Below are 26,501 nucleotides of genomic sequence, written 5' to 3'. Positions count from 1 at the left end.
TATTTAATTTCCACAGCAATGGCCAGTTCATTCTATTGTGTGACTACTTGAACATGAAAGGCCAATTTACCTTTTTATAAAATGATTTTATGCCTCATTATAGTCTCATTCTTCCAGTCATTGAATTAAATAGACTCATTCTTTTCATTCTCTCCCCTTTGAAGGCCTCTAATTATCTCACATACACACACCTTCCTTTCTTTGAAAAACAGATAAACTAAATATCTACCTACCTACCTACTTCCCCTTGTAATACTGGTCAGTTATGTTTTCACTTGACAATTCATTGTGGCATTTATGGTTGTAGTAGATAATCTGGGACAAAAATGATACTTAAATGCCATTAAAATGGTTCATTGTGCAGTCCTCGATAATACTTTTTAATGCATGCGTGTTTTTTAAAGTGTTGGGTTCTAGCCTAGGGATTTGGTAAAAACAACAACCACATTTGTCCAAAACCAAAAGGTTTCTTCTGCCATCCAGTCATTTTGTTAACCACTACCATCCATATCTATATCAATGGTTGCTGCTGGCAGGGAAATTCTTTGCCAGATGGGTCCAACATATACAGCAAGTTTTGCTTTATGATATATGGTGGGAGGTGGAAATTTAACAGGATACGGTGTTGGGAATCTCAAGTAAGATAGTCAGGCAGTGTAAGTTGCTCCCAGTACCAGTCACCAGACAGAAGCAAAGACCAGTTCAGATAGTTTACTGCTGCAGAAGATAAGGCTCAGTAAAACAGTTCTGGACAGATATATATATATATACAGCTTGTGGGGTTTACAGATACAGATGCATACAATACAAAGTAACTGACTAACACAGAGACGGACAAACAGCAGACCAACAGACAGTGCTGAGCTGGCATGCATTAACCACAGATATAGTCAGAGCACTGAGCTGTTACCAAAGCAATGGCTTGGCTCACCTTGCACCTGGGGTGATTTATGTACATGAAGGAAATTAACTCCTCCTCATGTCCAGTTACTCCAACAGAATACGGATCCTAAAGTAATACCTACACCAGCTTACAAACGAATCAAATAAATAGAGTCTGTGGTGGGGTGGAAGATAGCAATGGCGGAAATTAAGTGACGGAGAGGGGCAATCAGGCATTCAGTCAAGTAATGCATAAATCTTCTACATTGTTACTTAGCACAGATTAAATGAATGAAAAGGGGAAATGCATATAGAAGCTATGGGAAGTGGACAACCAATCTGAAAAGGGGTTTAATGAGCACATGGTGCAAGCATCAGAATGAGATAGAAATACCAGGATTTGAACATGATGTTAGGATGCTGAGGTATTAGGATGCTAAAACGTTAAGATTACTTAGGAGTAAGCCCCATTGAATTAGGTGGGACTTACTTCTGAGTAAACTGGTATAGGCTCGCACAGTTAGTCTGTGTTGTTTAAACCTTGTTTAAAATTGTATATAAACTGGAAATTTTCTAAGCACCCTTCGTGTCCCAATATTGTAATTGAAAGATAAGTTAAAATATAAAGAAATAAATGAAAAGAAATAAATGAAAAGAACAGAGCTTTCCAAACTGTATGTCGGCTGCAGTGTGTAGGTGTGTTATGCGAACGCTCCCCATGCTCCTTTCGGGGCTGGAAAGGGGTTGGTTTCACCTCTGGTTTGGTAGTAAAACTGAACTACTGTGTCGTGGAAATGATGCATGTCGAAAAGGTGTGTTACCAACATGAAAGGTTTGGAAAGCTCTGACTTAGAAGGAAATTTGTGTCCTGGACCAGCTTGGGGAAAAGAGACGGTTCAAACCCCTTTATAAGTCTCCAGAACATGCTAGCAGACTATTCTTTCACCTATCTATAGTTTATAGAATATTAATACCTTTGGCTGGGTTTTCATGATTGATATTTGGGTGGTATTGGGGTGGATTTTTATATGTATCTTGTCTATTTTATTTGAGAGAAAGAAGAGAAGGTGGGAGAATAATGTAAAGTATGTAGTTACCCATCTTTAAGATGTGGTAGGCTTATAAAGCAGATGGATAAATGAAAATTCAGGTTCCAGAATGATCACTTTGTGATTTTGCCTGTCTTGAAGATTACTGGTCATTTTCTTTTCTATTTAATTTTCTAACTGTTCTACAACTTCTGATCTGCAATTATAATTCCCCTCTCATCCTTAAATGAAATAAAGGATGCTCATGAGAGGCATCTAATATGTTCTGTTGAATCACTCAAGGAAGTCTAGAAGTATAACTTATTAAATGTGTATATTTTTGACGGCATGTACCAGCATCATTCTTAATGTCCTATCGTGTTGTGTGTTTAAGGTACATGTATGTGCGTGTGTTTAAGGTTAGGACTATATAACTTGCTAATGTTTGTGGGTGAATAAGTATTTATTATAGGGACCAGTATATCTTGTTTGACTCTGTTCCCCAGTAGAGTATAAATTTATTTTGGATGTTCAGGATTTAAAGGTCTGGTTTTGAAGTCTTGAGGTTAGGTTTTACTCCCCCTAGAGGCAGGAACCAGTTAGGCAGAGAGAGGTCATTGTTCCCCTTGAATTCCCTCAAATGCTTAAAGGCACCGGCCACCATTCATTGTTAATTCATTGTGTGCTGTGTGAACAGGTACTTCCTTTTGTCTGTCCTAAATCTCCCACCAATCACTTTCTGGTCTTAATGAGGAAAGGAGGGTAACATCCATCTATCTACTTTGTCTGCACACTACGCCATGTATGACACTATCAACCTTGTATCAGGACATGCCACCTTCAAATAAACCCAGTTAACCCATTTCACTGCTTGCTTTTGTCAGGTTGGGGTAGGAGTGCATACATACTCAAGATTTATACCAGATTGGGGCTTCTCCCTAGAAAGTCCTTTGTGAACAAGTTGGAATAGAGTGTATCCCACCTGCTATTCTATTATATTGTGTTATATGTCTTACGAAGCTCCAGTTTTTTTGTATATTTTGCTTGTGGCCAAATTCTCATTTCTAGGTAAGGAGATAATCATTTTCACATTTAAATGTTCATTTTCTCATATTTAACATTTTAAAAGAAAACACTTCCAAAAAAGCATGTGCAGTGGTTAAATGTTTGCCTAGATCAAATTAACGATATTCTGTTTTAGAAAGCACAGTCATTGAAATCATTAGTCTCTGACCAAGAGATCCAAGAGCTGCAGCACTATCGTTCTTCTGAAATATCTGAGCTGTTTCTCTAATGGTTATATCGCTTTACTATGTCTCTCATATTCTAATCAATAGCATCCTGTCAGACTGAATGTTGTAGCAGTGCTTGTAATGAGCTCCTCCTACCATGCTTAGCTAAGCCTATTTAAATGTTAGCAAATAAGAATCTTTCCTCAGCAAGTGCCTTAAGCTATTGTGCTCTTGTAGGCCATGTTCTCAAATTAAAATTTTTATTCCAGGGGGAGCAAATTTTTTGTTCGACAAATTAAGCTGTAGAGATTTAAAAAAAAATATTTGTAAAGCAGTGAGTGTGTGGGGGGGGTGGAGATTGGATTGCAAAAGAAAAGCAACAGCCTGGGGAAAAGAATCCTATGGTTACCACCAATCATCTACAGTGGTACCTCTGGTTAAATACTTAATTCGTTCCGGAGGTCTGTTCTTAACCTGAAACTGTTCTTAACCTGAAGCACCACTTTAGCTAATGAGGCCTCCTGCTGCCGCCGCGCTGCTGGAGCACGATTTCTGTTCTCATCCTGAAGCAAAGTTCTTAACCCGAGGTACTATTTCTGGGTTAGCAGAGTCTGTAACCTGAAGCATATGTAACCCGAGGTACCACTGTAGTTCCCTCTTCTGTAATTGCTCAGTCTCTGGTCAGGTGTTGTATAAAGGGTCAGGTGTCACTTGTGTGCATTTTGATAAAATCTCTTTATTAGCAGAACCATGTGGGTGGAAGCTTTTACACAGACTCTCCCCATTGTGGGAGCAACCAAGGATCCCAGGTTATATGTAAATGAAGCCTTAGGTTCAAACTAGATTCGTGCTGTCAAATATAGGATTTCCTTTTCTCGTCTGCTACTTTTCTCTTGCAACCTCCCCCATAGCTGTTCCCTCCCATTTGCCCAGTAAACACATTTGGAACCCCAGGAAATTGGGGGGGGGGGACAGTGGATGAGAGGGGTGGGTTGCAGAGGAAAATGACCACCCTCTTACCTGTCTGATCCCATTTTGCCTGCTTGCCAGTAGACATGGGACTAGCAATCCAGCTTTGCCACCAGACTTGTAACTCCATCCTAGGATTCTCTTTCTGAGTCTCTAGATATTCCTTTATTCCTGGAATTTTCCCCTCATGTGAGATTTGGTGTGGGCTTTGGGCTTGCTCTCTCTCTCTCTCTCTCTCACCCTCAGGAGGGCACAAGGAGAGCAGGCATTTATTTGGGCATGGGATCTCCTGCTGTGCTTTCTTCTTTTCCTAGACCCTCTGTTGGTTAGGTGACCTGTCTTATCTTAGTTCCTCTGCTGACTAGGTGATCTACTAAGGCATTCCTTGTTTGGAATGCCCACAACAGGTTCAGCTTCCAGGTAATGCCAGGTTCAAGTCCCTTGATGAATTCTTTAACCTATCAGGACAGTCACTTACATTATTTATGCCCCAGTTTCACCCCATATTTTATTGTTTCAACTATTGATACCTAATTTGTATGGGACTAGCCCTCCAAACGTAAACAAACCATCCTATGTTTCTTGCCTAATGGCATGGCTTGTCTTCTAGACGTCTACTCCCTGTTCATACTGGTAATACTTTGCAGGTTTTATCTGCCACACTATTTCTTTCCGTGATATTTTGGTAGAAACACATACGTGTGCATATGGTCTCTTTCTTACATTTGCTATCTCCTTTGTTGGGTATAATAATTATCTAAGATCCTGTACTTGGCTGAGTTGTGTCTTTCATTATCTGCTCTGCCTCCTAATTAGGGATGCTTTGAAACTTCGGCAAGCATCCTGCATTTGCTGCCAACAGCCTGTCTGGTTCTAATTATTCAGCTTGGCTAATATGGACACTGTATATGCCATGTTAACTGCTATTGAGTGCCAGATTGTTAATGCCAGTTACCATGCAACACTGCCTACAAGAATGGCACTGTTTACCACCAGGCCTTTTTTTTTTAAAAAGCAATGATTGGTGTACATCTTCTGTCACTTGGCCTTTGCCATGTGGGTTATATGTTTGGGGGACGGCTCAGTAATAGATTACCGTATTTTTCGCTCTATAAGATGCACCAGACCTCAAGACTCACCTAGTTTTTAGAGGAGGAAAACAAGAAAAAAAATATTCGGAATCCCAGAAGCCAGAACAGCAAGAGGGATTGCTGCGCAGTGAAAGCAGCTGTTCTGGCTTCTGGGATAGCTGCACAGCCTTCATTCACTCCATAAGATGCACACACATTTCCCCTTACTTTTTAGGAGGGAAAAAGTGAGTCTTATAGAGCAAAAAATACAGTACATGCTTTGCGTGAAAAAGGTTCCATGTTCAATTCCTGGCATCTTTCAGGTGCGGCAGGAAAAGACCCATGTCTGGAGAATTGGGGAGCTGGTAACAGTCCTAATTGACAATACTGAGCTGGTTGAATTAATACCTTATTGCCCTCTCTCCCATGATTCCAGGAACCTCGCTGAGCAGCCTCACAATCTAAATATAAGTGAAACTGGGTGTTGGAATATAAATGTATAAAAGCACAAATCAATTACTGATTATGTATGTTCCAACTTCTTCTGATTCACATCTCAAATTCATAGGTTACCAAAGGCCCATAGTACCATTGGCTGTGAAGAAGCTCCTTCAGATTTTGTGTGCCTATGTTTAAAAAACCAAAATAAACTGGGTTGCTTTGTGCAGTTCGGAGGGAAGGGGCTTTGACTATGTTGATGTCACTGATGGTTTGAAACAGGCCAGGGATATTTTTAAAAGTACATCTGGGTCAAGCACTGTGGCAGCAATTAATGGTAAAAATTATGTTTCTCCTCCATATTTTCCTTCTTAATAATGGGATCTGAGTCTCTTACCCACACATCCCTGAATTAGAAGGCACCAGCACCTTCCATTGAAATATTGGCCTTGTTAAGTAATTTCAAAGCTCTTGATGTCTGTATTTGCTGACCCGGCACCTACCTCAGAATCTAAAGGAGGAGGAAGATGTTGGGTCCTGCAGTTTAAAGCATGTGGAATCCTTTCTGCATTCTTCAATGCTGCCTTCCTATCTCACCTCTTTCTCTGAATCTGTATCTTTCAGAGGTACACACTTCTCCCCTAATGATTGAGATGCCATGTCAATTAGAGAGGTGGGGGGGGGGCGTTAACAGAGCTGCCCAAGAAATCAATTGTCTTCTTTTCTGTTCTGGCTGTGTATGAAGCAGCACATGATGAGATTTTACACAATACCCAGTTAATGCTGTAGTCAGCAGCTTCAAAAGCAGCCTTTCTCAGCCTGGTGCACTCCATCAGGTATAGCTTCCAGAAGCCCCAGCCAGCACTGCTGTCTAATCTGCTGATGGGGGTTGTAGTCTGAACATTTAGAGCAGGGGTCAGCAAACTTTTTCAGCAGGGGGCTGGTCCACTGTCCCTCAGACCTTGTGGGGGACCAGATTATATTTTTTGGGGGGAATATGAATGAATTCCTATGCCCCACAAATAACCCAGAGATGCATTTTAAATAAAAAGACACATTCTACTCATGTAAAAACACGCTGATTCCCAGACCGTCCGCAGGCCGAATTTAGAAGGTGATTGGGCTGGATCCGGGCCTTAGTTTGCCTGCCCATGATTTAGAGAGCACTGGGTTGGGTAAGGGTGCTCTAAGAAAAGATGTTAGGAATAAGAATGGTTCCCTCCCCCCATTTGGGCATCAGTTGTAAAAAGGAAGGGAAAGGTAGACAGTGCAGGAGTGGGTTGAGTCCCCTCCCCAGCCATCAGATTTATCATTTGAGTGGGCAATTGTCTTCCTCCTCTGAAGATATGTATGGATCAGCTCCTGTGTGTGTGCCCATTATGTATGTGCATGTGACAAGTTTGTGTGTGAAAGAGTGTGTATTGGTTTGATATACACACTGCTCAAATACATCCCTCTGAGCGCATGTTACCCTCAGGCCAGAAAACTGTTAATTGTGCCTGCCATATGGCATCAAGGGAAATTCCCCATCAAATATGGGCTACTTTCTGCCTCGACTCAAACTCCCATTTCAGAGAAGGAGTGGGAGCATGTTGAGGCCATCCCATCCAGGTGGTGTCAAATAGGAGCTGTGTACTGAAATGGGAATTGGAGACTATGGGAGTAAGCTGCCTGATTCTGTCCTTGTTGGTCCATGAATTGACAGGGAGAGCAAACATTTTATGTTTTTGAGAGAGTCTGAGGCAAAGGTTTGCTCAGGTCAGAGAGGCTGAGGCCTGGATGCTTCAGAAAATGAATTTGGCAATAGAACACTTGTCCCCTTCCCCGTTTGAACTCTTATGCTTCTGAATTAATAGGAATTAATGCACCCCCATTGTATTTTCACATTTCAAAGAAGAGGTGTATTAATAATTGTTGCCATATACAATTGTTGTGTTTATGGAATACTTCTCTGGAAAATTCATATCAAAGGCCATTATTAGACTTTCCCTTCTCCCTTTCCCTTCTGCCATTGTAATATATATAAGTAATCTGCTGAAGACAGAGCAAATTTTGAAATCCATGTGTGTGCCGTTAAGCTCTTAAATCCACATTGGTGCTTACAGAAAATTGGCTTGTAGTTTAAAGGTGCTGAGCACCTGCCATTTCATTCACTTCAAGCACTGCAGGAGTCCTGGCTGTTCAGTATCTTTTGAAAATACATCCAACAGTGATTTACTTAAGGGTCTAGATATAGATTAGAGTCTAACATTAGACTCTAAATTCTGTCTGGGACAGCCAGAAAACGGCTATGTGGCTGAGAACTCAGGCTGAGCATCAGTAGTGTTAGTAGATGGGTGGGGTGGGGTGGGGCAGTGGGCTAGGGTCCAGAGGTGTCTGCCAGGTTTCCTGACCTCTTGGCAGTAGGGTATGGCAGGGGTAACACAGTGCTCACCCATTGTTGTTGGACGACAGCTCCCATGCTACACGACAGCTGAGCACAGTGGCTGAGGCTGATGGGAGTTGGAGTCAGACAGTATCTGAAGGGCACCACTTTGGCTTCTCTGGACAATGGCAATCCAGTTTATATAATATAAACTCATAAATGGCATTCTGTAGGGCTGCCATACATCCAGGTATAAGCCTATAACTCTGTGATCCTCAGAGGAAGGGGTAGATAATAAAGATGAATGTTAAATAAATAATGCTTTGTTGCATAGCTATTTGAAATTTGTGCCTGGCGGACAGTGTCTTTTGAATTTTCCAGTATCGCACTTAAAACGTTGCAACTATTTTGGGACCAAGACAGCGCTCTTTTGCCCAAGCTGCTCTGTTTTCTCTCTTTGTAAACAGGATTTAAGTTTTCGCAGTGATGCAGCAACTGTGTGAACCGTTTCTGCAACTGCTCAGCAATCTTCCGTGGAATAAAGTACACTGTGCAGTATGCAGGATTGCACATCTGTAAAAGGTGCCATTAAAGGGGGTGGTGGAAGCATTTATTGGTTTGTTTTGCCTATAGCAGTGCATCCATTAGAATTGGATGGCTCTACTTGCTGTGAATGAAAAGCAATCAATGCAGAGATGCATTTATCACAACCAAACCTTGCATCTTCTTTAAAGATTTCCTGGAGCAGCCAAGAAGGAAATAGTGCTGCGCTGCCTATTGAACTCTTGCTGCAGCTTAACCGCAGCAAGAAGCTGTAATCCTATTGTGCTTTCCCCGCTGTCTCCTGGGAAGCAAAAGGCATTGAAATGACTGAGCTGCTGTCCTGCCCCTTCCTCACCTGCCTTTCTAGCTGTAAATATAGTGTACGCCTATAAATAACAGTTTGTCGCACCTTGAAGCACGTTTCTTAACAAGAGGCGGTAATTTACTGAGGTGATAAACTGTAACTAATACTAGGGTATCATAATGGGTAAATAGATTAGCACCATGAGCCTCTGTATTTCACTTTCCAGGGAGTCCGTTCGTTCATTTAGTCTCTCATAGATGCTTACCACAGCGTTTTGCAGCGCAGCAGCTATGCCTGATGGTTCCAGAATCAATAGTCACATGTGTTGTGTTAGCTTGGCGCACATTAGCAAATTTAGCAGTAACTTCTGGTCACGGAGCCTCTTTGCCATTCATCCTGGGTCCTGCCTCTCCCCCCCCCAAAAAGGGGGAATTTATTGGCCCTATCTATTATTAAATCTCCTGATTTGAAGGCATTAACTGCCCCCATTGTTTTGTTTCATAAAATAAGCATGAAAACAGATGTAAGCTCTTCATTTTGAAGTATTCATTTTGAAAGGAAGGAATGGTCACTGGGGAACCACACCCTTGTTTAAAGATCTCTAAAAAAGAAGGTTTCAAGCTTTAGTTAGTAGATCAATCATGTCAAGCTTGATTAATTGCTCAGGAAAAATTTAACAAGAAGGGCAAGTTTTCATTGGTGGGATTGGAGTTTAAGAAGGCCCTTGTTTCTATTTTTCCAAACTATTTTGCCTACTGTAATTGGAAATTACAATGGTTATAGTTGTGTATTAAATTGTCAATTGTCTTACACTTCTTTTAATATGAAAAGGGCACATATGTTGAGGTTTGGGGTAATATGCAAATTTATTTACATTTTTAAACTATTTTAATTTGGTTAAAAGATAGGTGAATAATAAGATAAACATTATTTGATTAGTTAATAGCCCTAATATAAACATAGTATTGGAAGTATAATACTATAAAGGGTGGGAGGGATGAACTGGAAGATGAACTAGAAATCATTCAAAGTTTTGTCCCAAAATGAATTTAATTCATCTTTAGTTCACCCCAAAATTATGGGTGGTAATCAACTAAATTGGGCTCACTAATTTCAATATATCTGCACTGAGTAAAACTTAGCTGACTACTGTACTATCCTGTGGGAAATATTTTCAGGTGCAGTTTAGAATTTTTGTTCATTCCGAGCACTGAGCTCTTGTGGTTCAATACTACTTCAGTCTTGAGGTGGGGAATTGTAGATTTGAATTATAATTCTTGCCATCTATCAGAGAGGAGGGTTCTGGCCTAGTCTTCTCTGTGGGCTTCTTGTTTTCTGTATGCAGGAGCATTATGCAATACGTGGCACAATCCATTAAAACCTGTACTGTCCGATCCTTCCACTTTTCTAGACAGGGTGATGAACCTTTAGATTCTTTCTTGCTTGACTGAAGATTGTACCTGTTTAGGCACAAAATAGATTAGGGTATTAAATCTCTCCACCGATTGCTCCCCTTTTCATCTGTTTGACAAGCAGGTCTCAACTGTCAGTATTTAATGTTGCATAGAGTAGATGTTTGTACACAAATAAGCTCTGTTTTCTTTCTTAATTCCCCAAAAATGAAACACTTATCCAGAACCATCAGTTAGCATCCCAAGTTTGACCATGTCTTGAGTTTTTATCCAGTGAAAAATTGGCCACCTCTTGTGCCCATCAGCCTTGCGGATTATTTACTGTAGGACTGTTTTAAAACTGTCAACCTTTCCCTGTCCTGCGACGTACAGGGGAAGCCTTGGTGGCTGAAGGATTGGGGTGACCAGTGGGGTGGGGTGGAGATCAGGCTGTCTTTGAGTGCTTCAGCCAAAAGGACAACTTTCTTCATTTAAGGGAAGGAAGTCAAGAGGGAGATGGTTCTTAATGTTCAGTTCTGCAATGCCGAAAGCAATGCAGCGTAGCAATGGGCTGAAATCCAGGCATTAAACTGCAGCAGAAAGTAGAGCTGAGAGGGTCCATCTGTAAAATCTGTTCTCCTGTTTTATAAAGGAGGGGGAGGGGGAAAACGCAGCTGCTTGGCTGCTCTGTGTGAGAAGGAGAAACTGACTGTTGGCACCATCTGCGGCTGTCCTTTGTGCTTGCTGCTTTATCTGTTCATTATAGTGTGATACTGAGTTTCTCGTGCTTTGAGTTTCAATGAGATGAGATGTGCCTAAATACAGTTGGAGCCTAAAAAGCGGCAGCTAAAGCATGCTAAAGATGAATAGAGTAATCTGCAAATTAATTTTCTGTTTGTTTCATCTTACTGGAATGGGCAGAGCATGGTCATGTTCTCCAAAATCCAGCTGCACCAGATGGGTCTGTGGGTGGCCTGTGTGTATTCAATTTTCCTGGGCCACATGCAGCCTGGTACAGTGGAGGCAGGCTTCTGTAGCAGAGAGTGGTCTGGAAACTCTTACGTTTCCTCCCTGTCATTCTTCTGCGGCAGTGGGAGAAGATAGGATATGCTTTTGTTTCTGGTCTATGCTCATTTAATGTTCAGTCACAAAGACTTTGGAGGAGGTGGAAAAGAGCAATAATGACACCATTTCACATTTCAGTAGGGGAAAAGATTCTTTGCAGGGTTTTCAGTCCCACTGTTAGATACGTTCAGGACTTTTTAAGAGCATTGTTGCATTTACTGTTTTATGTCCCCTCATTATTGCTGTGTAATCCACACACACACACACACACACACACACAAAAACACATTTTAAAAGAGACTTGTGGCTTTGGACCATTTTGTTGTTGATAAACAAAATTGTAATTATAACCAGGGAGCAGGCAAGAAATAAAGGTGCTTTGGAGGAATAATCACATGTGGGTTGGATTCTGGGGGGCCAAGGTTCCCTTCTGTCTCTAACTAGTACACCTGCCAAAAACCGAGAAACACTAGCCAATGAGAGCACAGGATACTGTTGCCTTGGTTGTTGCCCTCTGTGGAGAGGCTGACCTCCTTCAGTCTTTGCTGAGGATTAGTGTAACTGAGAAACTCAGTTTTTGGAGTTGTTGCATTTAAATGCACTTCTGATTTGTTCGTTTCAGCTGTTTTCAGTCTGCTTTTAATGCCTCGGCATAACTATGGGCTCATAGCTAACATGGAGAGGCAATTTATGAGTATTAAAAATAAAATAACACCAGTTAAGTTGAGAGGCATGTGCTTCATATTGCATTGAAGGACAGCAGAGTGGGAGATCATGCAGAGCTCCTGTTGATTTCTGTGATGCTTGTGCAAGAGAACTTCCCCAAGTACTTGTACTCCAGGATTGAGCCTTTGCTAACACATGGAGGCCATTTCCCCCCACCATGGGTGTCATAATATTTCTGCCTTCATACAAATGTCCAGAAATCCCAGAAGTAAAAGATGGCAATGAGTAATTTCAATCTCTCTCTTCCTTGAAATTCTTCCTTTAACAAAACCCAAACAGCCACCTACCACAAACACAGATGTATGACGCATCTACCTAAAGGAGGGCCATGCTGTGATGTTTCATAGCTGCAACATATATGAATCAGATATTTACTTTCATGGATATTGATCTCACCTTGATTACGCTGGGTGAGGGGGAACTTTCTTTCAGCTAAGCAGGTGGTATTCTGCTGTTGCCACTCCTCCTTCTGCTTCTCCCCTTGTCTGTCTCCCACTGCAAAGCAGGTTTACTGGCACTCCTTTGCAGATTCATGTCACAGAATCATTAGACTGCTTCCTCCTTTTATCTTTATTTGTCGAGAGCATTATATGCTCACATTTGAGGAACAACTCACCCCTTGCATCAAAGCTACACTTAAGATGGATGGTTTCCATTCGACACCACCGTAATTGCGTTCAGCTTGCGTGGAGGTGCTCTGCATTTGCTTTTATGCCAACACTGGCTGCATTTACAGTTTTTCCAGAACACTTTGTTCATTTCTCCCCCTGCTTTCCCCCTCAGAACTCAAGTGGCCACAGTGTAATGTTAGATAGTGATTGTTATCTCCAGGCAACATAAAAGAGAGGGGAAAGAGGGAGGGCGAGTACCCTTTGTTGCTGGCACATTAGTAATAATGTGCCAGGGATAAAGGGTGAGCACAATTTGATCAAATGCTTGTTGACAGATTCTTTGGCTAATAGAGAGAAGGAGCTCACAGTAGTTCTCTCTGCTTAGAATGCATTAGTCCAGAGCATAGTGTGCATGCTGTCTTTAAGGGATTAATCACTAAAAGTGCAGAGGGGATATAGAAATTCTAAAAGAAAGAAAAAACAGTGAGCTTCCTCACTGAGCAACCCCTTCAGATGTTATACCTACCCATTTTTAAACTAGGGACCAGCAACTATTGAGATCAAAGTTTCTTAACTTCTTAATCAGTGGGCATGGTGGCATTTTCTCATATCCAAATCTGTTTGTCTGGGTTTGTGACATCATCATGCTAACTACATGATCTCTGGGGGTCTGGGACCATGTAGCTGGCAAGAAAATGATGTTGAAAGACATGACAGTGGAAAATGGGGGTGGGGGAGGAGTATCTGAGGAGTTGCCAAAGCCTTCCTTTCATGCTGAAAATATTTTGCTTTCGAAAACTTGGCGTAGCCCATGAAATGTAGTCATTTTTCAGGGTGCTAAACACTAAAATAAGGCCTTGCATTTCTAAAATTGCTTTAAATATTAACTGGAGACTATTCTGATTTCAAATAAAGTGGTAAGGCTAGAAAGGAAAGAAATGAAGGAAGAAAAGGCTTATGGTACACAATTTTGGTGGACCAAGACGGTTTTAATCACCAAGGCAAATGAAATTACAGCAGAATACTTCGGGATAAAGTTTAATAAAACAGTTTATATCAGAGATGAACCTGTGGCACTCCAGATGATCTTAAATTCCAGCTTCCATCAGCCCCTGCTACTATAGCCAATGGCAGTGGCGTAGCGTGCAGCTCTCTGCCCCTACTAAAATCCACGGGTTAGGGGGCACAAATTACTTGCCTTGCCCCGGGTGCTGACAACCCAAGCTACGCCACTGGCCAATGGTCAGGGGTGATGAGTTGCTTGTTTTTTTTTTTTATTGTAAGCATTATATTGGTAAATATCTAAACAATATTCTTATCCATCTGTGTGGGTGATGCAGAATTCATTCTTCCAATCGCTTTTGTGATTTTGTTTCCAGCGCTGCTCTCGTCGTGGTGTGAGGAGCTGGGACGACTCTTGCTGCTGCGTCACCAGAAAAGTCGGCAAAACGACCCTCCTGGGAAACTCCCCATGCAGCCGCCCATGAGCTCCATGAAACCCTCCCTTTCACACAGGTGAGTCCCATGCAGGCTTTTGCCCTGCAAGAGCACACACAGCATTAGTTACTGTGGTCGGTGGTGTAACTGGAATGCCTGCTGCTAAGTAGGGGAAATAGCTGCATTTTATACGCAGGGAAGAGCGATAGAAATCCAAGCATCTTCGGAAGCTTGGCTATAATTTTGCTACGTTTGCACCAGGCACTGATGTGAAGTGCATGAGTATGTGTTCTGATCAAACTTGAACCTCAGCCTCTTTGGATTCCACATAGCTGAATTCCTCTTATTTAGTAAATTATTTCTTATATTTCTGATCTGTGTGGAATGGCCATGTTCAGATGTATTGGTGGCCAGGAATTATACTTGGGGAGATGAGCCAACGCACAAGCCTCTCCTCTCTTCCTGGAGTGGGGAAACAAGCCCAGGAGCAGCTGGTTTAGTGTTAACATGTGAACCAGAGCTTATGGTTTGTTTCTCTCCAACAAACCATGAGTACTGGTTCATATGTAATGCTAAACCAGCTGTCCCAGGTTATGTTTCCCTGCTCTAGGAAGTGAAGAGCCAAGTGGAGATTTCTTCAACTGCATTCATCGGCCAATATCCCTAACCATGGATTTTGGCCAGCGTTGCATGCAAATGAGACCAATCAGTATAGGGGGTTATGGAAAGGAGTGAGTGGCTCCAAATGCTTGCACTTTGGCACTTAAGATGGAAATCCAAGCTGGAGAAGAATTGGCAGTTTTGCTCTGCGTGGTTCTCCTCCTCCCACCCAGACAAAGTTATGCAAGCTAATGGAGTGGCTTCGTTCCATTTGTTTGTGTGGGGAGTTTGGAAACCTTGCATGGCTGAAATATGAGGATGTGGGAGGCAGAGGGGCCTCCCTCCACATGCTGAGGACCAGGAGGAAAGGAGCCCCTCTTTCAGCCTCTGGTTTTGTTCCTGTAGGATTCCCCCATCCTTGTCAGTTTAAGCTAATGGAAGAAAACTTCTCCACTAGCTTGTATAGGGATGGGGTGGGCAGAGCAAATAATTTTCCTAAGCTCTTGGATTGGGTTTGAAAAATAACCTGAGATATTCCCCTCCTAAATAAAAAGATCTCAGGTTTTCTTTCTGTTAATTCAAGGCATTCGGAGAACTTGCTTATTTCAACATGGTGCCCTCTTTCCCCTTTCTCTGCTCCATCCTTTGAGCAAACAAGCAGGTCGAGAGAGCATTTAGAAAAGTAAGCTCTACCTGAAACTTTCTGAATCATTTTTGGGTGATGTACCCCAAAAAGCAGAGGTGAGGTCAGCAAGGAAGTGGGTCTGCAGCACCCTCCACTCTCATTTGGCCCTGCTCAGAGTCCTTGGCCACTCAACTCACTCACACCTCTCTCTGCCTTTCTCTCTTGTATCACTTGCTTCCCCCTTATTTCCTGCTCTAGCCCCACCATCCACTTTGGATCCTGCATTCCGCAGGACTACGACTCTCCTGTTTACTTGCTGATCCACAATCCCTCCATACACTTAACCCTATCAGCAGCACAAGGTGGCAAGGTTACACCACAAGGCAGGAAGGGTCCCCACTTTGTCATGAGAGTCACTTAACCAAACCCATCAAATTTCCCTCTCTCTGTGGTCTTTTGTTACAAGCTTCTCACTGAGGATATTCTGTGATCTGCCCTCATTATAATTGTACTCAAAAGATCAGAGTGTTGTCCTTTTTCTTCCTGCTGCCTAGTCAAAGTTACCTGGATTCCCTCCCCTCTCTTTTGCCCCTTTCCTTCCCATGCACATTTGAGTGATGAGTGAAAAAAATCAGCAAGGACATAAGCTCCCAGGGGCAATATTTATTGCATGTTTTCTTAAATATTCCAAAGTTACAGGAAAGAGACCCAGTTGCACAGAATGGAAGCTTGGTGATCCTTTTCTCCCTGTATGTGTGGTGGTAGCTCTAGGACAAAGAAAGTTTGCAAACTGGCTAGAAGCAGGCAGCCAGGCAGTTGCATGAATATAAAATATATGAAATATGCCACAAATGTTGATGGGTGCCTGGCAGAAGAATTGAGGGCCATGATCGCAAGGAAGTGATATCCACATGTTCTAGCTGACAGTTATATTAAAGAGTTCACAGTACCTCTTTCTAAGGATCTTATAAATAGATCTTTCAATTCTGAAAAAAATATGTGCCATATTTTTCACTCTATAAGACGCACCAGACCACAAGACGCACCTACTTTTTGGAGGAGGAAAACAAGAAAAAAAATATTCTGAATCTCAGAAGCCAGAACAGCAAGAGGGATCGCTGCGCAGTGAAAGCAGCAATCCCTCTTGCTGTTCTGGCTTCTGGGATAGCTGCGCAGCCTGCATTCACTCCATAAGACGCACACACATTTCCCCTTACTTTTTAGGAGGGGAAAAGTGAGTCTTATAGAGCAAAAAATACGGTACTTTTTAGTGCCCTGAAACCATCAATATGTTACAGCAACTTTCCAATTTTTGGTGACATTCACACATTCAGATTGATTGTCAGACGCAAATTCTGTGAATATTTGAAAGCTCAAGAATACATCTTCAAATGTTGACAGTCACCTGTCAGCATGCAGTGGTGAATGTCTGAAAAGTAATGACATTTCTGCATTTGGACATTCACACACATCATCTGAGATTATCAGCATTCACGTGAGAATGTCAACATTCAGCACATTTGCACTTGTACCATTTCCCCCCCAGAAACTTCGTTGTGTAATGAGCATGTGATTTCTAAGGTCTAAGGTAACAGCATTCAGTTATACAGCTGCTGATGTTTATATTAAATATACCAATTATTATTGCTATAATTCCCAGATTAACTGAAACAGAAAATAGTCTGTTCAGAGAAAACAGTATCTGAAGTATTTTATGGTCCCCAGCTGAAGTGTAGATTTAAATTCTGGAGGCAGAGTTGCTTAGAAGACAAAGCTTTTCTGTAAATCTAGTAAGTTATCTTAAGAGAGAACTGGGAGCATTGTTGTTTTTTAGGATTTGCAGTCTTAAACTCAGAATAAATGTTCAAGTAGCTTGTGGGTTATGTGTACTGAGTGAGCTGTAGAAGGGGTACAGAACTGAAAACAAATTGTGGCCTGGCTATGCATTGATTTCATTGGATTGTGTGTAAACTACATTGGGATCACTTGCAATTAAGGGCAATATAGAATTTAAAAAATAATAATTTAAAATTGCTGAATTGTGCCCAGTATATTCCTTTTGATCCTAAAAATAATGAAAAGATAAAAAGGAAGGTCTAGCATGTATATTTTGTATTTATGTTGTACATTTGAAATGTTCAAAACAATTCCCATGCATTATCTAAATTAGCCCCACATCAGCCGGGTCAGTTTGCAGAGGAGCATGAGAAGGCTTGTCTAAAGCAAGAGAGTATGGGTGAATGTTATATCCAGCTCCAACTGCTTCAGCTACTACACGGTTTCTCTGCAGACCTTTGTGCATTTAGCATGAAGGTCTGAAGGGGATTTCTAAGTGCATTCCGTTGAACCAGTCCATGATCAGGAACCCTGATAAGACAGGGAAGAGAAGACTTGTAAGTTCAGAGACTTTGGGGGCAGGGTTTGTGTGCCCCACCCGTAGTTCAACCCTTTGCATGGTCAGGTGAAGACCTAGACATGCTTAATGTGAACTCAATTGGCAGCAGGTAATTAGAGCATAATTTTCTGCTGAAATCAAGCTTTTAAAAACAATTGTAAATTAAAGAAGGCAAGCGCACACCAAACCCTGTGCTGGTTTCAACAAGAGCATCTACTTAGTAGTCATTCAGAGCCATTCCTTACCCTGTTGTGCTTTGTACACTTAGTAAGGTGCTTGTTGCAGCTTGTATAGCACATGTTAATGCTTTGCAGTGTCAGTAACAATGTCTGCAAACACACAGCTGCTCATTGCAGCATTTTCTGTTATCGCAAGTCTTTTTGGCTCCTTTTTTCATCTCCTATCATCCCCAAATTTGCCTTCAATATTAATTAAATGGCAATTTCCTTACAACCAGTGATCGTATTTGGATGCTTTCGTAGAGAAATCAGAATTGATTAAAATAAAGAGATGAAGGTTTTTTTATTAAAAAAAAAATACAAGTGATTTGATTCCAGAGGTTTGATAAAATTAAATGGAAGATGAAATTAACTACTAATTCAGTTAGGGGCTTTATTATTTATTAGCATTATTAGGCATCCATGAAGTTCATCTGAAATATCATATAGGTGTTCTTTTCAAGCTTGAGGACAAGGAATGGATTTTGGCCATTTCACTCCCTTTTGCTTTAATATTTTTGTACCAATCATAGAAAGAACCCCTTTGATTATGTGGTTTGTTGAATCATATCTAGAACATAATAACCTTTTTAAAAAATACAGAAAGAACCATGACCTGGAAGTGGAACTGTATCCACAGCTGACATCAGTGCTTACAATTCATAAGCTAAAATTAGACTTACTGCATTCCTGTAATACGTAAACCATAATTTATTTTGGTAAAACCATTTGATAAGCACCTGCTTCGCTCTTCCCTTTTCCTCAACTGATAGTGAAACTGAGAGGCTGCATAGATCTTGATTCACAACACATTTGAGCCTACAGAAATCAAGTGCTTGATTGCCAAGTTACCTACTACTTTTTGAAGGCTTCTAGAAAAGGGTGGCCACAATTTGGTTAAAATTGAAGGGAAGTCAGGGGGTGGGACTTGGTGGTTTTCATTAAGGTCCCACTACATCCTTGTCTCCCCCCCCCTCTCAAAAAATAATAATCAAGCATTCTCTAGTGTCTAGATTAATCAAGCACAGAGAACATTAACTGAGAAGATTAATTTTGTTGGGTGAATAAATGTTAAGAATATACTTATTTGGCGAAGGGGTAGGCTGCTTTGGTGCTGTTGTTCATCTGTTGTTGTTTTTTTAAAGGGTGAGAAAGAAAATATTAAAATATGGATTCTAATAATGAGTTATAACATTGTTAAATAGTTTCCTCTTATGGCCCAATTCAGTTTTGAGGACAGTAAGTGATTTGCAGTCAAGAAAAATGGTTACGTGAATCTATTCGTGGTTTTCCTTCACATGAAGTGATGCCCAGGCCCTTTTCAGACAGGAACACAACAAGAGTAATAATGTGTTGTGCATGCCCTGTGTCTCCGCCTCATATAACACATGAAGACCCATGTTTGCTTGAATGAGGAATCTACCTGTGTCTAAGATGCAGATCAGATTAGGAAGCAGGTGCAGGTGGGAGTGTCCCATTTCCTGAGGACTCGTAACTCAGGGATTCAAAGGGATGTAGTTGGGAGCTAAGGTGCAGAGCAGGACTGGCCCGAGATGTTTAGCCACTGTAGGCAAGATGTCCCCCTCCCCACTATGCCAGCCCCCTCCCTGCTTCTAGCCCCACCACCGCAACTGCACCCTTGCCTTAAGCTGTGTGTGCGCTGCTACCACAACACAGCAACAAGGACACAGCAGTGAGGGCAGCAGCACTGTGGCGGCAGCATGGTTGAAGGTCCGCGGGGCTGACAGCGGCAAGGAGGATGTTGGATCTGCCTGCCAAGGCAAATGGCTTCACCTTGCCAGAATCTGGTAGGGATAGCACCTGATGGGTCAAGAGCCACGCCTGGCTGTACACTCTAACTCAGGTTTGAATCTGGTGTGTGGGTGTGGGTGCGGGGTGCTTATAGCAAAAGAGCAGGTCATGACAATAAAAAGATATGATAAAATACGCCACAAAGTTAATTAAAAATCTTTAAACCAGCAGGCATAATGCAGTTTATTCATCTGATAAACCAGGTGGATGCATTTGGCTACGGACACACTCACCATTCCTGAAGGCCTGTAGGAAGAAGTATGTTTTCTGCTGATGCATAAAACTAATCATCCAGATTTTAAGGGATGAATATTCCACAATTGGCTTGCCACCACCAGGAAGGCCCTGTTCCAAGTACCAGGTCCCCAGATTCCACATATAGCAAGAAGGCCTTTCCTGGCAGATCTTAAATAATGGACTGGGCAATGCAGAGATAATTGCCCCTTCAGATAATGGATTCCCAGCACTCAGGACTTCATATGTCAACACTTTAAATTCAGCTTTGTAGCATATAGGAAGCCAGCACATACCTTTTATAATTGATGTGATGTAGCTGTGAGTGGTCAAATCAGTCTGGCAGTCGCAATTTGCTCTGGCTGTGATCTCCAGGCCATTTTCAAGGGCAGCATCACATTGAGTGGATGTGGATCTGGGAGATCAGATTCTTACTCTGCCAGGAAATTTCCTGAGTGACCCTGGACTAGTCACACACTTTGAGCCCATACCACCTCACAGGCTTGTTGTTAAGGATAAAAATTGATAGCTCCCATATATGTCACACTGAACTCATTGAAAGGACAGCACATGAAGCTGGTGAATATGTAAATAAATACAAATACAAATAGAAATGTGATAATAGATTAATGTTGGAAAGAACTGATTCCAATAAAAAGTTAGTTACTGCAAATGATTAAGCTATTAAAATTAATCTAAAATAGATTAATCAGCATGGCATGGCTGGGTTTATGTAGGGGGGGCAAAAATGCTAAATAATAGTGTCTTGTCTCTTCTTTTCAAAAGCTATTTTTGCTGTTCTTTGGGCATGCATACTAGCATACTAGCTGGATTTACAGACGCAAGTCCATCAAACCCTTCATTCATGCTGCCTGCTATACCTTCTCTGATTCACTCTCCCTGTAGATCATCCTTCAGTTCCCTGGTTTCTGTGCAGAGCTTCTTTCTTCTTCCTCTCTCTCTGGTTTTGGAGGCAAAAAGAAAAACAAAACAAAACCCAGAAGTGGAATCTGTTTCAGTAGCTCCTTTCCTGATTGTTGTAGCAATTGCTGACCTCCAGGCACTATGAATAAACAGCAAAGCTGGGAACAAAAGGATTCTTCTGGCTGCCATTATCTCACATTAACATAGCAGAGGCACTGCGGTGTGAACAATGCCATTCCCATTCACCGATAATCAGTGAGTTCCTGGGCGTTTGGATTACCAAGGCAACAGGCAATGGTAGAATACTGGGTGGGTGTCTTGGTTTGGTTTTTAAAATTATTGTTATCCTCATTATTGAAGGATCAACTGGATATAGAATCCTAAGGTATTTTGATAAGTACAAGTAAAATTAATGCCTTGCTACTTAACGGGGTAAACGGAGAAATTTCCTTTGAATGCTGGCACATGGGTTGAATAAATCATGGATGAAACAGGGCTGGCTGATGCTGTGAAATGCAATAAAGATTAAATTGTGTATGTCAACCTGCAAATGATTGTGAGGCATTTTTAGTGTCTTTGGAACACAGGTAACAGGTGGGATGTTAATTGCAGGTGGGATTTGTCGTAGGGCGGCTGTAGCAATGTGTGTATGTGTATAGTCTACCTGAATGCCGGAATTGAGCGCAGCATTAGAATCTTTTTTTGGAAGGGGGGGGGGAGTTGATCTATCCCATAATTTGAAAGTATAGTAATAAATAAATCCAATATCTGGGGTGCATTTTCTGTAACAACTCTCTTCCTTTCCAACGTAGTTTGATCATTTTCCTAGCATGCTGTGTATGTTTTTCTGTGTAGAGTTTACATGGGCACCAAGCGTTTATGGGGTTGGCCTCAGCTATACACTCTTGGCTGGGCTCTAAAGAGTTCTTTGGGGCACACTCAAGAACTTGGGCATGGCCACTGGCAGATGACTTCTTTGGCTTTAAACAGCAGACACCTGTGCCATATCACAAACTGCTTTTGAAAGCCCCTTTCAAAAGTGGAGACTGCTGTTTGAGAAACACAAGACCTTTGGTGCGTAGAACTAATTGTGCTGTTCTTTGGATCCCAACTGCTTTGCTTCCAAATCCAGAATCATCCAAACTGAGCTTCTAAATAAAACTTCAACCTCTTTCCCTAATCTAAGAGGACCGTGTTCTGCCATCTGCTTGTATGATTTATAGCATCTTATTCTCCAAATGGATATACCAACAACCTCATTAGGTCAAGGTCTTTATTAGGGTCAACTAAAGTATCACAAAATGGTGAGAAACCTTTTGAGTTCTCCATAAAGTCAGGCTGGATGTTAAGCAAAGAGGGAAGACAGATGGGGTTGGGGAGAAATAAGCTGCAGTGGTCACAGTGTTTAGACAATGTTTAGTAACCCGATTTCCAATGGAATGGTATACTCTTGCTTCAGTGCTCATATTTTTGCTTCATCATTGAAAACATTATCTAATAGAAAGAGTTGGCAGACTTAGACCACATCCACAACCCAGTTCATTTTGTTTTCATGACTTTCCCCTAACTGTTAAGTTCCACATTATCGTTGAACCTTCACATGATGTAAAAGCCACTTTTGGAACTCTAGTGGAATATAGTGGAAGTTTCATGCTTATTTCTGTGTTATTTGCTTCCAGAATAAAACACTGCGCACATAATATGGAAAGGAGTTCTATATTCCACAATAGTTCTAGAACTGAAATCTCAAATATAGTGCAGAACTTAACAGTTAGGGAAACATCATGGTGGATTAAATTGTCATGGGAATGCAGCCTTAGTTTCTACTAGGTGCTCTGCAGGTTACACCTAAGGATCATAATGTTTGCATTGGTTACAGTGAGTTTGTTCTTGGCTACAGCTTGTGATTAGTGAGGAGAGAGCTTAAGCATAAGCCCAGGTTTGAATGAGACCTCAACTCAGCATAGTGTAGGAGTAAAAAAACACCAAGGGAGGAGTAATGTGGCTGTATACTGAGAGCAACCACATAGTTTGACTGTCTGATGTGCAATGCAGAATTTGCTAACGTGGCATACCTTAGCACATAAACATGCAAGTATTTCATCAAATACTATGCTTAGGCTTTGTAGGTCTAAATACACCAAATCTGAGGCTAAGGGGGTGTAAAATTCTGAGCATTTTATGCAGTGGATAAAATATTGAACATGGTGAACCAAGAATCAAATACTTGCTCAACCATGAAGTATTATCTTACTACATTTTTATCCTACTTCCCCCTCCAAGGAGCTCAGAGTGATGTACATGATTACATATTTATTTTCACAGGTAGAGGTAGAGGCAGAGGTATCATCTAGTGAGATTTATGGTTGAGTGATGATCTCCCTGGCCTAACTCTGTTATTGTACCCACGACACCACACCAGCTGTCCATCAGAATAGTGTGTGGCTTTTGACAACTCACTCTCTTACATCCTAGTCTCACCTCAGAAGGTTGTTGGGAGAATAACAGAGATAAGGGTTGTAAACAGTTTTAGGAAAAGAACTCTATAGAAATAAATAATTCAGATTGGGACACAGAAGTCTCTATTAGATGAAGATTAAACAAAGTACATGTAAGAGACATGTGAATGAGTTTTACAGAAACAGTTTTATTTGCATATCTCCCACCTGCACATAGTAAAAAAAAAAAGAAATTCCTCTTTTCATTTCATTGATAGATATTCTAAACATACTCACTGCATTTATCTGCAAAGAATTGCCAGGTGTGCCTCTAGCATCCCCTTTACCAACAGCATCTTACTAGCTCATTACTTTGTAACTTTTGGTTGGTCCTTCCAGAGTTGTTAAGTTTTTGCTTTTCTTTGGAGCCGTATATTAATGCAGTCAGAAGATACAATCTTGCCATGAGGCAAGGTGAAGCCACCATTTTGAGGGCCAGACTTGGAGCAACAGAAGGTATAATCTACAGCAGTGTTTTTCAACCACTGTTCCGCGGCACACTAGTGTGCTGCGAGATGTTGCCTGGTGTGCCATGGGAAAAATTGAAAAATTTGAAAGATTAAAAAAAAATTCAAATTTTCGCCCACTAGGCAGGCGCCGGACTGTGTCCTGGGTATGGGGGGTGGGGTTTTTGACCCCACCCTTGGCCAGCAGGGGCGCTGATTGGCGCTCCTCAGGGGGACACCCTCCACTTTTCTGATGTCCGGGCTGTGATTGGTCCAGACTCCAGCCTGGACCTATCACAGTAGGACATCATCCTCCGACTTCCTTCCCGCCCCAGCACAGTGTGCGCAGCAGCGGAGAGAAGAAGATGTCATGACTCGAGTCACCGGGAGGACTGGAGAAGTTGTCATGTTATTTCTCTTCAGTCTCCACTGAATGCCTTGACTGGGTTAGGGACCCTTATAGCTCAGCATCAGTTGGTGGAAAGGACATGACTTTACAGGAGCAGGAGGAACTAACTGAACTGAGAAAAAATTGTGGTATCAAGCTAAGATTTGCTTATCTACCTTTGGACAGTTTTTGGTTGGATACTGCCAAGGAGTTCCCCCTTCTGGCAAACAAAGCTATTTTGACATTGCTCCCATTTTCCACTACATATCTGTTTGAGATGAGCTTTTCAAGCATGATTGCTATAAAAACTAAATACAGAGACTGAGAGCTGTTGACGAAGACCTACGTGTGTGTCTTTCTTCAATTCCAGCCAGAATATCAGCTTTGTGTTCAGTCAACAGGCCCAGGTTGCGCACTGAATAAAGTATTTTATAATTTTTCATATTTCTGTTTACTTACTATTTCATAATAAAGTAATTATAAAATACTTTCTTTGTGTTTATTTGATTCCTATTCAAGAGAATTACTTCATATATAGTCAATATAGGCACAGAGTTAAAACTTTTAACATTTTCTGATGGTGGTGTGCCTCGTGATTTTTTTTCATGAAACAAGTGTGCCTTTGCCCAAAAAAGGTTGAAAAACACTGATCTACAGAGTAGTTATCCTCAGCATTTTCCATTTGTTTTGTTAAGGCTTGCACAAGATGCTCTGCGTGGGCACCAAAATGTCCTGGATTGACCCTGCAAATGCCCAGGTAACCCACTGTGGGCTAGATCCAGTCCCATTGCCTTTCAGAATGGCACTTAAAAGGCCAATACCTCAGGACCATTGGCTCAAATGAACGAAGCCATGTGCTGCAGTGCAGTAGAAGACAACTTCCTCACCTCAGTCACTGCCTAAAGGAAAATTCTTCACTGCCCTCCTCTAAGTGTAAGAGTCTGACTCTAGTCAAAAGGAATTCACCAGTGGAATTCTCATGGAATTGTCATCCTGGAACTCTCCGCTTCAGAAAGCAGGCAGGGCCCCAAAGGCACAACAAGGCCACAGCCACACATATATTTTACCCTACACTCTCTAGACCCATGCGCCAGGGCAAAACAAAAATAAAAAGTGCTCAGACACAGACCTGCAAAGCCCAGACCTGTGGCTAGAAATGCAGAACAAAGCCAAGTGTGGACGAGCCCTTAGTCACAGTTCTCATCACACACTATCTTAAGATGCTGGCAGTTTTGGTTAAGATATACCTGCTTCTCTTTAGTGAACAGGAAGGTTAATGTCCGGTGACTTTTCCAGCGTATTGGGTCAAGTCCGTGTTTCAGGCATGTGTAAGTGAGAGCAAGTCAAGTGCAATTCGAATCTCACAATCATGAGAAATCTGTTGACCTGGTTACCACACATCACAGTTAAAGAGGTTTGGTTTCTTAGTTGCTGTCAGTGTACAGATAATTCCACAATTTCTTTCCTGAAGTCAGCTTACTCTTCCTCTGAAACTTTTGAGCACAGTTGGAATTTCTTAAAATGAATGTATGATGTACTAGTAGCAGGAACAGTTAAATGGTGCAGAAAAATTTAAATTAGCTTGCTTCTGGTATGTTGTAGTTCACTGCAGTTCATTTCTGAGGTGTATATGAAGAGCTTTTCAGAAAAGAGTCAGTATATGTTGCTTTATTATAAACGTGCAAGATGACCCGTAAATGATGAGAATGTTTGAAGGCTGCAGCATTTAAAATCTGAAGTTTTCAGATATGTAAATAGTGAGAGGAACACAAGGGAGAGGGTGGTTTATTGAGTGCTGCTGTCAGTGTGCCCTTAAATCTATATTGAGAAACTTTTCTTCATTGCTATTCCTAGTAGGATTGGGCTCTTCCAACTGAAGGGTAATATAACAAATAAATAATAAAAAAGCATCTTCCAAACATAGTCTGTTACCTTACTTTTTCTCTCAGGTTGTGAGGTTTGTCTGCTGACTTTTTTAAAAAAAGATAGAAGAGTATCCAATTCTACCATTGGCAGTCCAATTCAGCAGGAGTGGTTTTCAGGCTTTCTTGCATTACATAACACTTTGCCTAACCATTTGAATGCGGAAGAGCCCCATACGTCTACAAAGGAACCACTACATTTTCCTAAAGGTTCTGAAGGATATTTTAAAACAGTGTTTCCCAAACGAGGGCCATATGGCCCTCAAGGGGGGGGGGCAGGATATGCCAAGGGAGCCACAGGTGAAAAATGCGTAAAGGGGTGGCAGAGCACAAGACTAGGGCGTCACAGACAAAAGTGAGAAGTGAAAGGGGGGGAGA

General features: G+C 41.6%; 1 protein-coding gene across 14 annotated transcripts in view; it reads left to right on the top strand.

The window, feature by feature from the left end:
• ZMIZ1 (zinc finger MIZ-type containing 1) overlaps window positions 1–26,501 on the top strand; it is a 363,974-nt gene that overhangs the window by 296,698 nt on the left and 40,775 nt on the right. For all 14 annotated transcript variants that reach the window (XM_081913507.1, XM_081913513.1, XM_081913514.1 and 11 more), the window contains one exon: window positions 14,004–14,139. In XM_081913507.1, the coding sequence (XP_081769633.1) occupies window positions 14,004–14,139 (136 nt within the window). The remainder of the gene's footprint in view (window positions 1–14,003; window positions 14,140–26,501) is intronic.

This window comes from Podarcis melisellensis (genome assembly GCF_964234715.1).
Source record: "Podarcis melisellensis genome assembly, chromosome: 5".
In the NCBI taxonomy this organism is placed as follows: domain Eukaryota; kingdom Metazoa; phylum Chordata; class Lepidosauria; order Squamata; family Lacertidae; genus Podarcis; species Podarcis melisellensis.
The sequence above is the reverse complement of the archived record's forward strand: the minus strand, read 5'-3'. Positions and strand labels throughout refer to the sequence as shown.